The 13,094-nt window shown below is 40.0% G+C and overlaps 1 protein-coding gene across 1 annotated transcript in view; it reads right to left on the bottom strand.

The window, feature by feature from the left end:
• Positions 1 to 13,094, bottom strand: part of mdn1 (midasin AAA ATPase 1) — a 252,083-nt gene that overhangs the window by 77,182 nt on the left and 161,807 nt on the right. The window contains exons 70-74 of the mRNA XM_089022040.1: positions 10,656 to 10,808; positions 9,309 to 9,418; positions 6,616 to 6,689; positions 6,336 to 6,519; positions 6,111 to 6,255 (exon numbers count right to left, since the gene is read on the bottom strand). Of these exons, the coding sequence (XP_088878166.1) occupies positions 6,111 to 6,255; positions 6,336 to 6,519; positions 6,616 to 6,689; positions 9,309 to 9,418; positions 10,656 to 10,808 (666 nt within the window). The remainder of the gene's footprint in view (positions 1 to 6,110; positions 6,256 to 6,335; positions 6,520 to 6,615; positions 6,690 to 9,308; positions 9,419 to 10,655; positions 10,809 to 13,094) is intronic.

The raw sequence follows: 13,094 nt of genomic DNA, 5'->3' as shown, positions 1-13,094 counted from the left end.
TGAGGTGACTATAGGTGAACTACAGAAGGCTATTTCCCAACTAAAGCTAAATAAATGCCCGGGCACTGACGGCTTCCTCGCTGAATGGTATAAGACTTATTGTGACATCTTATCTCCAATATTACTGAGAACATTCAATTGGGCCTTAGCGAATGGAACCATTCCCCCTTCTTGGAGAGAGGCGAACATAGCCTTGATACCAAAAGATGGGAAGGATAAAACCGAATGTCCAAACTACCGCCCTCTTAGTATCTTGAACCAAGATTATTTACAACCAAGACTTTTTACATCAATTCTAGCAAGGCGCCTCGAATCGATACTTCCAGAAATCATACATTTAGACCAGACCGGTTTTATTAGACAAGGACAAACAATAGATAATATTCGAAGAACTCTTCACATAATTGCTCATATAAAGCCACACGATTTAGGAGCCGTTTTGCTGTGATTAGATGCAGAAAAGGCTTTTGACTCTGTCAACTGGACATACTTATACAAGGTACTACGGACATTTAAAGGACAACCAACGTCACTTTTTTGTTTTTTAACTGACACCAGAAAAATGTTTTATAGCATCTAAAATACCCAAAACATGCAGTATGATATTTTTAGTCAAATGCAAAACACCAATAAAAATGATTTAAAGTGTCCAAAATCTGCAAAAAAATTGAGCTGCGAATTGGGCATTTTCAGAAAGTCCCGCCCCCCTTTCGTGACGTCACGCCAAGACATATTGCATTGCTTGTGAATCAAAACAATGGCTTCAGATTCAGAGAATATGCTTTCTTGTTACACATCCAGTTATGAATATGATTCAAATAGTCCTGATGAGCAAAGTTTTGCAATCGATTTAAGAATTTATTTGGGCCATTTTGAGGCAAACGGGGGGGGGAGTCTCACCCAAGAAGAGGCAGAAAAAGGGCGACCAGCTCCGGTGAGAATGAATCAGCTCGTTTCTACAGGCTGATACTATCTTTCCATGGAGTTTGCCTCCCTCTGCTGGCGGCTTTTGGGTGTAAAACATGGTTTAAAAAAAAAAACAGTACAGCAAAATACATTGACGTGATGGAAAGACGCTACAATGTGTCTTTTTTACGGTGAGGAGGCGGTCCTTTTCTGACGTCACGTACGGACTCGTCACCAACTCAAAAACAATACTTCCTGAATGTTCAGCGTGAGTCTTAAAACGTAAAATATAGCTATATGCGGTGGAATCTTATTAAAATAGGCCCAGTAGAAGTCATTTGAAGCCATTTTACAAATTATGGACACAACTTGTCCGGAGACGTCGGTTGTCCTTTAAATTCAATGATAACTTCATCATAATTATACGGGCTTTATATTATAGGCCGATAGCAAAAATGAGGATAAATGGAGGATCAACTGACTTTTTCGGGCTAAAGAGGGGATGCCGACAGGGTTGCCCTATTTCCCCACTATTATTTGCCATTTTTATAGAACATCTAAGTCAATGGATAAGACAAAAAGAAGAGATCGAGGGTATAACTGTTGGACAAGATACCCACAAAGTAGCCCTATCCGCGGATGATATATTAATATATTTGGGAAAGCCATCTACCTGTCTACCGGAACTGTTCTCGACCATCAGGGTATATGGAGGATTGTCGGGATACAAACTTAACATCTATAAATATTGTCATTTAATTTTTCTTCGAGCAAGGTGACAAAAGATAAGTCGCCCTGAAATGGGACACAGAGAGGATCAGATATTTGGGCGTGAATATTCCAAAAGACCTAGATAAAATTTTGACTGAAAAGTACCCTCTCCTTGCCCAAATTAAAGCGGACTTGATCAGATGGAATCTGGTTCCATTCCTTGGAATATTACAAAAAGTGGAAGCAATCAAACTGAACGTGTTGCCCAGACTATCTATTTCAAACTTTAGCAATAGACATACCCAAGGATAGATTCCAAGAGTTGGACAAAGTAATATCACAATTTATTTGAAACGGGAAGAGACCTAGAATTAGATACAAGATTCTACAATTGATGAAAAGTAAAGGAGGCCTCTCCCTACCAAACATGATGAATTATTATAAGGCAACACATAGAAATATTTTGGTCAATATCTGTAACCCATCATACAGGGCGAAGTGGAAAGACATAGAATGCCAGATATCAAGTGAAATCCCATTGCAAGCAATTATTGGAGACCCGGATTAACCAATTATCCTAAAAGTGTCAACCCTTGGATTAAAACCTCAATCAAGGTGTGGCATGGAATATTAAAACAAGATAAAGACAATAGCCCATATCAACTTCTAAAATGGCTTGGATTTGACTCCGAATTTTTACCATATAGAACGGATGCAGGGTTTCAAAAATGGGATGGAAAAGGGTTAAAGATTTACAGAGACCTCCTTGAGGAGGGAGCGATACGACATGGACTGAGTAATCAAGACACCTATAGATACCTTCAACTAAGACACTATTTAGAGAGAAACCTACACAAAGGATGGGTCCAACAAAGTGGTTTCGGCTTAATTAAGATATTTCTATTAACATATATGTCAAAACCTGGAAGAGGAATTATATCGAAAATATACAAAGGATTGCAGGAATTGGAAGGAGGAGAAATAATGTATATATAGAACAAGTGGTCGGAGGAGGGAGGCATTACAATTCAACGGAAAGCATGGGAAAGAATAATAGCACAGCAATGGAATTGTACATCTGCTCACTCTTTGAAAGTATTTGGGTGGAAGAACCTTGTCAGATTTTTTAGAGTACCGGCTCAAGGGCATGCACAAGGATCGAGTACAGCTTGCTGGAGATCCAGTGGCAATAACAAAGTGTCACACTATCATGTGTTTTGGGAATGCCCGGTCATTTCCAAATACTGGAAAGAGACAAGTATAACAATGGGTGGAATTGTGGGAAAATTGGTTCCTCCAACCTTTGAAGCCCTGTATCTGGGACTGGAACCTAATTTAATTGTTAACTCTGCCCAGAAATACATACATAACATCGTGCTGTTAGCAAGCAAGAAAGCAATCACGAGGAGATGGCTAACAAAAGAACCCCCAACGGTCAACGACTGGATTAAGGTGGTGGGTGAAATTTATGAAATGGAAAAGATTACTTTTATAGTCCGAGGCGAGCGAGAGAAATTTGAGAGACAATGGGATACCTGGGAAAATTTTACAGCAACCTAAGTGCTTATAAAGACATTTAAGATAACCAATGAACCCCAATCCACTCAAGATCAAATATGTTAATTATTGCTACTCTAATTATTATTATTTATTATTTTATTTGTATTATTTTTTCTCTTATTTCTTCATTTTTTATTCGTTAACTTTTCTTTTGTATATGGCACAGTGAACAGGACATTGCACCAGCAGAATTGAAATGAAATGCAAAACGTTTAATGAGATGGTTATGTGATCCCAGTTTTGTTTTGATGTCTGGATCAGATGATGCTCAATGTGACCATGTTTTCCTTTTCTAATTGTTCGCAAAAATGTCAATTAAAAAAAAGAAGTAAATTGCACATTTGTTCATGAAACGAAATGTGTAAAAGGAATGCTAATGAAATATAATCATTTTCCTAACGTTCTTGTGCTTCTTTACACCAAAACTAATGAAAGACATGATATTTTGGTTATTTATGGCATACGTCTGTGTAAGCTCTCAGTCGTACAAGAGTGGTCCATCGATGAGAAGGTTTCTTCAGCCGTCATCTGTACAAATTTGAAGGTTTCGGACGTTTCGCCTCCTATCCAAGAGGCTTTGTCAGCGAACTAAAGTCTGACTGGTCGTATCGGCCCTATTTATATATCACTAATGTCCAGACATGGCGGCGCCGGACACAGCTATGATAGGTCGCTACTCTCAGGTTGGGGGAGCAGAGGACCCCTCCCTGTGGCCCCACTGATTGTTTCTACATTCCTGACTAACGACTGGCCTATTTCCCCCACTCCCACCGGTATCACCTCATCAGCATTATGAATGTTGCCTAACCTGTTTTGCCTAAGCAGGCTATTGTATGAACGATCCAAATTGAACCTCACCCCACCAGACCGGTTTAATGAAGGATTTCGTTGTTTAATAAGAATCGCTTCTTTTACCCCCCTTTCAAACCATCTATGTTCTTTCGCTAAGATTTTAACCTCATTGTCGTCAAATGAGTGGTTGCTAGCTTTTAGGTGCAAATGTAATGCCGATTGAGGCCCACTTGTATTATCCCTGCGATGTTGATAAAATCTTTTTTTAGAATTTGTTGAGTCTCCCCAATGTACTGTTCTTTACAATGTTCTTTCTTACAATGTATGGAATAAACTACATTACTTTGTTTTTCATTTGGTAGCCTATCTTTTGGATGCACTAATTTTTGCCTTAACGTGTTTATCGGTTTGAAATAAGTAGGAATTTTATGTTGCCAAAGGACTCTGTAATTTTTCAGAAACTCCTGCAATGAAAGGTACTGCTACTCCTCTCCTTTTTGTATCTTGAGAATTATTGGTTTCATTCCCTATTCTTTCTTTCTGACATTTGTTGAATGACCACTGAGGGTACCCACAGTTAGTGAGTGCTCTCCTGATATGTTTTGACTCCTTTTCTCTACCTTCAATGTTAGTTGGTATTAGTTTAGCCCTATGCTGGAGGGTTCTGATAACTCCTAGTTTGTGTTTTAAAGGGTGGTTAGAGTCAAAAAGTAAGTATTGGTCAGTGTGCGTAGCCTTCCTAAAGACTTCTGTTTTTAGCGGTCTGGCCTCTTTTATAATTACTTTACAATCCAAGAAGGCGAGTTGGTGCTCTTTAATGTCCTCACGAGTAAATTTAATGTTGATGTCTACAGAGTTGAGGTGATCTGTGAAGGAATTTCTTATTTTTTAATTATGACAAAAGTATCGTCCACATATCTAAACCAGTATCTAGGTTTTGTACCCGGGAAGGATGTGAGGGCCTGTTTCTCCATCTCTTCCATGTAAAGATTAGCCACTATGGGTGAAACTGGTGAGCCCATAGCACAACAATGAATTTGTTTATAAAATTTCTCCTGAAATTGAAAATACGTAGTATTAAGGCAGATTTCCAATAATTGGCAGAAGTGATCCGGTTTAAGTTTGGTTCTTTCATGCAGAGAAACAGCCGCCAGCAGTCTCGTCCTCACCACTGAGACTGCTGCTGGGGTTGGGACGGATGTAAAGAGGGAAGTCACATCGTATGATGCCAAAGTTTCCTCAGGTTCCAATATGAGGTCTTTGATCCCCTCTACAAACCCTGTGGTGTTCTCTACGTGATATTCTGTGTTACCAACCAACGGAGCTAAGATAGTTTTTAAATATTTGGCTACATTGTATGTAGAGGAGTCAATGCTACAAACAATGGGTCTGAGGGGGAACCCTTCTTTATGTATTTTTGGCAGGCCATAGATCAGGGGTCGGGAACCTATGGCTCGCGAGCTATATATGACTCTTTTGATGATTGCATATGGCTCGCCGATAAAACTAAATACATATTGTCGTTTTTTTCGCCGTTCATTTCCCGTTGGGGCTGCAGTTGGCGGAAAGCGCAATTTTGATTGGATGACACTGACCTAGAATGGCTGAAAGCGCCATTTTGGTTGGATGATAGTGGCCGTCAAGTTGAAACAGGTAAACGCCCAACTAGTGCACTTCAGTGTGAATGCTCCGGAGCATTAGAGGAGAGAAAATGTTCTGATTCTAATTTGCAATGAAACAATACCATCGATGAAAGAGTCGAATGTCAGTGACATTTTAACAAGCCCCATGTTAACGTTAACATCAACATACTTCTGCGAGAAGTAGATTGCAGATAGCAAGTGTGGAAGCTTATGAGCCGTGTGCAGGCTAGCTAGCAGTAACTTCGCCTCTGGACCGGCAAATTGAGTTTCATTCCGATCGTTTGCCTGGATTTTTACCAATCACGAGGAACGGAAAACCATTCATGTTAACGGTGAGTACTATCACAAAGTTATTTTAAATAATACATTCTGATATTTTGTTGAAAAGTGGAGTGGAGCCCATGGAAAGGGTGAGGAAAATACACAAAAAAAAACAATGATGATACTTTATGGAGTATATATAAAAACACCCTTTGATCTGAAATCCATGTAGGTTACCTGTGAAGACGTCGATATCTTCAGTGAGCTCCATTGCTGGGTGTTTCTCGACATATTGGACACATATTTTCTTCATCTTTCTGACCAAAACGGGCAGACGTCCTTGCAGTGACTCCAACTTGACCCCTTTTACTTGACCCTGGTTCTGAAATCCACAGAGCATCATTAATTCACTAAATTCATTGTACAAATTCGAAATGAGTACAATACAAGAGAAGATCCAACCTGTTGGTCTATGTTCTTTCCTGGCAGGGCTTGCTTGAGTAGCTGATGAATCCGATGAATGGGTGTTTCATTTGAATGTACATCAGTACTGTCAGGAGAGATGCTGCTTTTCTGTTCTACTAGAACAGTAACAGAGGGGCCATTCAGAATCTCCTCAAACTTCTTGACAAACTTGAAGAGGGTCCTAGACAAAAACATGGAGCAAGTACTTGGGAATAAACTTAAATATTAAAGAAAAATGTGAGAAAAATATTGCAGCCATTGGGACAAAATTTCTTACCGATGTGTTTTTTCCACTGACTGCTTGATAGACCAGAAACTAACATCATTCCATTTGGAGATGTTGACAAAATCCTAAAATGAATGAAATTGAAATGGTCGTAATTAATTGTTGTGATTTCATTATATTTAACATCTTTTTCGAATACACCATACTTTCCACACTAAAAGGCGCACATAAAAGCTCACAGTCCACCTTAAAATTCAATGCACCTGATGTAGGGTCATTACGCTAATATTTTGACCCCCAAAATGGCTCTTTGCGAGAGAAATGCTTCCAACACAGAGTTCAAACATAAGGTGATCGATTAAGCAGTTGAAAATTGAAATCGAGCAGCAGCATGAGAGTTCAAAGTTCAATGTTATTACTTGTTGTTGGTTAAAGGAACACCGACACCATTTTTTGTTTCCGAACTGACATCAGAAAAAAACGTTTTATAGAATCTAAAATACCCAAAACACGCAGGCTGGCTGATATTTTTAGTCAAATGCAAAACTTGAAGTGTCCCAAAACTACTTCAAAATGACATCAGAAAGTTTCAGTTTCAGAAGGTCCCGCCCCCTTATTCGTGACATCACGCCAGGCCGTCTTGCCTTGCTCTAGAATCAAAACAATGGCTTCAGATTCAGAGAAAATGCTTTCTTGTTACTCATCCAGTCATTAATATGATTAAAATACAGTGGGGCCTTGGCTTACGAACTTCATTGGTTTCCAGACAGAGTGTGTAAGGCGAAAAGTGTGTATCCCAAAAATTAATTTCCCATGGGAAACCATTAAAATGAGAATAATCCATTCCCAGGTCTCCATAAAATATAATTTTCAACTAAATAAGCCTTAAAACTCCAGACAACATACCTTATTCTATGCAGAATAAATGCGCTATTCTATTGTAATGAAAGCAATAAACTGCACTGTATAATAAAGTCACTTTATTTACATTTGTGATGGTCGTTGATGGCTCTGAATTGACACCTGTTGCTGACTTGTAAGGTCTTACGAAACTGAGGCATCTCATAATCATTCATCATGTTGATGATTCTCATAGCCACAGTCTTTTCTGGATGGAATTGTTCAATAAAAGCCTGCACATCATAAATTTTTCCATGCTGCTTTCAAGGATCGAAGGGTAACATCATGCCAAGCCTTTTCTATCAGCTGAACACAATGATACTGTCACGTCGCGGCTAACAATCACCTCGGGCGAAGCAAACTCCTGTGCTGGCAAGTCCAAGACACTGGCGAGGCATCGTAATCATGTCACTGGTGAGGTGACAGCGACTCGTTGAAATGTCCCAGTATTGGTTATCAGCGGATTGACAGCAGCTGGCGGAGGTCGAGAGCGGACACCCCGCCCCAGCTGTCAACTCGCACGTGACAAGTTCCGTGTCATTAGTCACGTGAAAGCATCGAGTAAATAACGCCTTTGCGTAGCAATAGTCGACTTAGCATGTCGGTTCCGGGCTCTTTATTTGTAGAATGGTAGTAGAAAGTTACTCTCGGGTAAGTGACACACAGCGTGGGAAATGTGTCAGGCTGAGATTCACATCAAAGCCGCGGTGCGCACATGTGACGCCACAAACGCACACCTCGTTCGTGTTTCTCAATGATCTTCTTTTCCTTGACTGTAATTTTGTTTTGTGTCTTCTTCGGCTGAACATGAGCCTGTGGTAGGGTCTTTTTCGGTCCCAGAAAAGCAAAAGTATCATTGAAGACGATTGACATGTGCACTCATAGAAAGGGTGTGTGGAAAGGGAGGCCGGCTGGGGAGCTGTTCGTTCGTGTGCTTTGGTGTTCTTCCGCTGAAGACTACTCCGCCAGCCGTGGTGAGGGGTGTGTATCGCGAAAAGTAGTGCTTAATCCAAGGTTTAATTTTCATAAATTTCCCGTTTGTAAACCGAAAAGTTCGTAAGGCAAGGTGTTCGTAAACTGAGGCCCCACTGTAGTTCTGAAGAGGAAAGCATAAATGTTTGCAATCGATTAAAGAAGTCCTTCCGGACCAGTTCGAGCCATCAGGACTCCAATGTAGCGTCCCCGAAAACTCGCAAGATGGCGACCAAGTGCCGTTGGAAATGGGCTGATTTGTCTCCTGGGAATTTGTGTCAACTAGTATCAAATAGTAGTCTTAGTGGAACACACATCGATTCACCATCGCGTTATTTATGTTTTTTCCTTCTAATTTCGACATCAACACGGATCTACACGAAGTTTTCAGACCAAACAAAGTACCCAAAATGCATTGTGTGTCGCTTTCTCGGTCATGGGCGTTCCAGACGCGACGTCACGTCAAGCATCGTCATCAACTCGAAAATAAGACTTCCTGAATATTCAGCGGAAGTCTTAAAACTTAAATATAGCTATATGCCATGGAATCCTAGTAAAATACGCTCAGTAGAAGTCATTTGAAGTGATTTTACAAATTATGGACACAACTTGTCCGGGGCGTTGGTTGTCCTTTAAGTGAACTCTCTCAGATTTGTTTTAATGTTTTGTTGACATCTGATTGTTCTGTTGGCATTTCCTTGAGCGTAGTTCTATCTCGTGAATGTATTATAGTTTGCATCTAATAATGCAGTGCGTCAATGTATGAATACAAATTCTAAATTAGCCATTTATTGAAGGTGCACCTCATAATACAGAACGCCTTTTAATGTTAAAAATATGGTAATATGTAAAAAATATTAAAAATAATGTACCTTTAGCTCCTTCTCAATCGGCTCTCTGAGTTGTCCAATTTTGTTCCGAATGCCGTCTGAAAATTGACTGTAATATTTGTGTAGGTTCCACAGAAGATTTGACAACGTAACTGGAAGGATAGGTCAATATTAATGATGGCTACTTTGCTTCAAACAGTCAAACAAACCAGATGAAAATATGTGCTTCGAATAATAAAAATACAAGTCATCATCAACTCGTTTTAGTGATTCAAGGTCAAAATACAATTTTGGGGTCTTCGGGTTTGGAGGAATGATTTATTCTCATCGTTGTCCAAACCAAGAGTAGTGGAAGTTTTCCAGGTAATACAGTGATACCTTGGCTTATGAACTTAATTGGTTCCCAGACAGAGTGTGTAAGGCTAAAAGCGTGTATCCCAAAAATTATTTTCCCAAATGAAACCATTAAAATGAGAATAATCCGTTCCCAGGTCCCCATAAAACATAATTTTCTACTTTCTAATTTTCTAAGCCTTAAAACTACACAAAATATACCTTATTTAAGTATAATAAATGTGTTCTGGTATTATAATTGAAGAAATAAACTGTACTACACAATAAAGTCATTTTATTTCCCCTTGTGATGGTCGTTGATGGCTTGATGGAATGGAGTGGCCGGTTTCATCAGCTTTAAACACTTGATGAGGAACATAGCCTTCTACTTTCACTATCTTGAGGACTGATCCCATGGAGGTGCTTTCTCTGCGATAATTTTACCTTTTTCCTAGTCAAATGTGTTCTGTTTAGCAGGGTTGACAGCTTTTTGCATCAAGTGTACAGATGACTTGTGCGGCTTATTTGTGGAGCCTGAATGATGGGATATTTTAACCTTCCAGTCTACAATCTACTTTGAAACTATCAAAGTTGAAACGAGTCAAAATTTCACTGTTTTCTATCCATTTTCTCATCATTTCACTTTTGTCTTTTTTCACTTTTGTTTTTTTTTTTGTTTCAATCTCTGTCGTCTCCCTTTCGTATGTGTGTTTTTTTCTCACTCTGTCTCTGTCTGTCTCTTTAATGTTTAACCCCCCCCTCACTGACCAATCACGTGGCTTTAACCGACGACTGGGGGTGGGAAATAGAGGACCAAAACAAGCCGGCTGCCATTTTCTTGTAGAAGAACGCGCTCTTTCGCAAACGACACATCACTCATTGTGGCAGCTCTGTGTGTATCCCGAAAAATAGTTTGTATGCCAGGTAAAATGTTAATAAATTTAACGTTCGTAAACCAAAAAGTTCATCAGGCAAGGGGTTCGTAAACCCAGGTATCACTGTAATTGTGCATGCAGAATGTAAACACAGTGGTGACAAAGAGAAGGGTGAGCTCACCTTGTCCAGGCTGAGTGGGAAGCACAAGGAAGTGACAGTGAAAGCTAAGTAACATGGCCAAGCGGGGATGGAATTCACCCAGGCTTGAACCCTCCATGAAGGCTTGTAATGTGGAGGATAACGAGGAGAGGGACAAACCTCCCAAGTCTTCGCCTACACAGGACAAGAATGTTATTCAATGGAAAATGGTCACAAAGCAACAGGCCTAAATGGTTTAAGAGGAGGGTAGGGGCAGTCATCATCCAGTCGTATGGTTCTTTTATTGTTATTATTATTACTTATGAAACAGCACATAAATAATTCCTCCCGGCAAACGACTACAGTCGTTGTGTTTTTACTTCCGTGTATCCCAAGTCACGCCTCCAGTCGGGCTGAAGCGATAGCAAATAATGCCGGATGCCGACTACAGGCGGGCCCTGAATAGATGTTAACCCTTTACAGACGATTGGCTGCTAGATCGAGAAAATGAAAGGTAAGAGTTCAAGTGCCGAAACTGATGCGTTACATGTCCCTTTCAAACAGATTATATGCAACTTTGCTTTTAAGAGCGTCAGTGACATCATCTCCTTCATGCGCAACACAATGTGCTCTCCTCCATCTTCAAAGCGCCTTCTATTTTTCGTCATGGATGAAATACCACGTAAGTATATGTTGTAACTATTTTATGAGCTATTCAGAAGAGGTTTACCTTAATACTGAATACTGCACATAAACAAACGCTAACTTGTTTATTTACCGAGAAATATTAAAAATAAGGAGTGTCCCGAATTCGGAACATTCCAACGCTAACGCTATTTTCATGATGATATTGTTGATCCTGACTTGGTACCCGATGCGAATAATTGTAAGTGAATGGCGTGTTTTCCACTAACAGCTGTACCTCATTGCTTTGCATTCTCAATATGATTATTGAAACGGAGGTCCACATGTTTTTTTTCCTAAAATACCCATGTACTGTATATCTTTCCAGATCCTGATGAAAATAAAATAGATGACCATGTTGATGTAGACATTTTGGCATCTGACACAGTCGTGAATGTTGCATTGATGAACTTCTATCACCATTCAAATACTTTCAGGCTGGTCAACTACGTGCTTCATGCGCTATATCTAGGAAATCACTCAAATGGTGGAAATACATGTTCTGGTTTCGAGTGGATATTTGTATTTGCAATGGATTCATACTGATAAAACTCTCTCCAAACCATCAAGTGAAAACCAGAACAGGTCGCCTCTGAAAAAGGACTCAGTTAGAATTCAGGACAAACTTAGCTCATCAGTTGTTTGGCAATTACAGCAGGAAAAGAAAAAGAGAATGCATGAAGGAGAATGACACTGTTGCCCTTGCCAGTAGAATTGGCTAAAAAGAGAACATGTAAAGAGTATGCAAAGAAGAAAATTTGTCGCGAGCCAAGAGCAGGTTGTGAGCAATCCAAGGTGAACCTATGCATTCCATGTTTTAAACCATACCACAAATAAAAACATCCTGAATTATTTTAAATACATTCTTGGTTCATTTGTTGTGAATGCATTTTGTTGTAATTTAGAGGTTTTGGAAAAAAAATCTTCATTAATATTGCAATAATTTTCTAAAACTTCAATCAATTTCACAAAACACTATCTATTTCTATTATATGTTATGAAAGTGTACTGAAAGTTACATAAAGATTGAACAACAAATAAAGAAGTTATAACAGTTTATTTGAACACACATGTTAGTTATGAATTTCCTGCTGAATCCACTCAGGGAGCACACTACAAAGCTAGGCTGCATGCTCTGTAGGCTGTGGGGAAGAAATGCAAAATGCCTGCTATGGAGGAAAGAGTTAAGAAATATGTCTGTGTAAGCTCTCAGTCATACAGGAGTGGTCCATCGATGAAAAGGTTTCTTCAACTGTCATCTGTACTTCTTTGAAGGTGTCGTCGGACGTTTCGCTGCTTATCCAAGATGCTTAGTGTATATATATATATATATATATATATACACACGCAAGAACCTACGCAAGGATCCTGTTTGTGGACTACAGCTCTGCGTTCAATACCATCATCCCAGAACTCCTCATCCCCAAACTTCTCCAGCTTGGTGTGTCCCCCACGATCTGCCAGTGGACCCTCAGCTTCCTGACAGGACGGACACAACAGGTCCGACTGGGAAATATATAATCCACAACACGAACCACGAGCACTGGAGCCCCGCAGGGATGCGTCCTCTCTCCATTGCTCTTCTCTCTCTACACGAACGACTGCACCTCAACGCACCCAGCTGTCAAATTCATAAAGTTCGCAGACGACACCACGGTCATCGGTCTCATCAAAGACGGCGACGAGTCTGCGTACCGACAACAAGTGGAGCAGCTGGAGCTCTGGTGCAGCCGTCACAACCTGGAGCTGAACACGCTGAAGACAGTTGAGATGATCGTGGACTTCAGGAAACATCCA

Source organism: Hippocampus bargibanti, linkage group LG19, assembly GCF_051943395.1.
Source record: "Hippocampus bargibanti isolate YZ-2025 linkage group LG19, ASM5194339v1, whole genome shotgun sequence".
In the NCBI taxonomy this organism is placed as follows: Eukaryota; Metazoa; Chordata; class Actinopteri; order Syngnathiformes; family Syngnathidae; genus Hippocampus; species Hippocampus bargibanti.
This window is presented reverse-complemented; position numbering and strand designations above follow the sequence as displayed.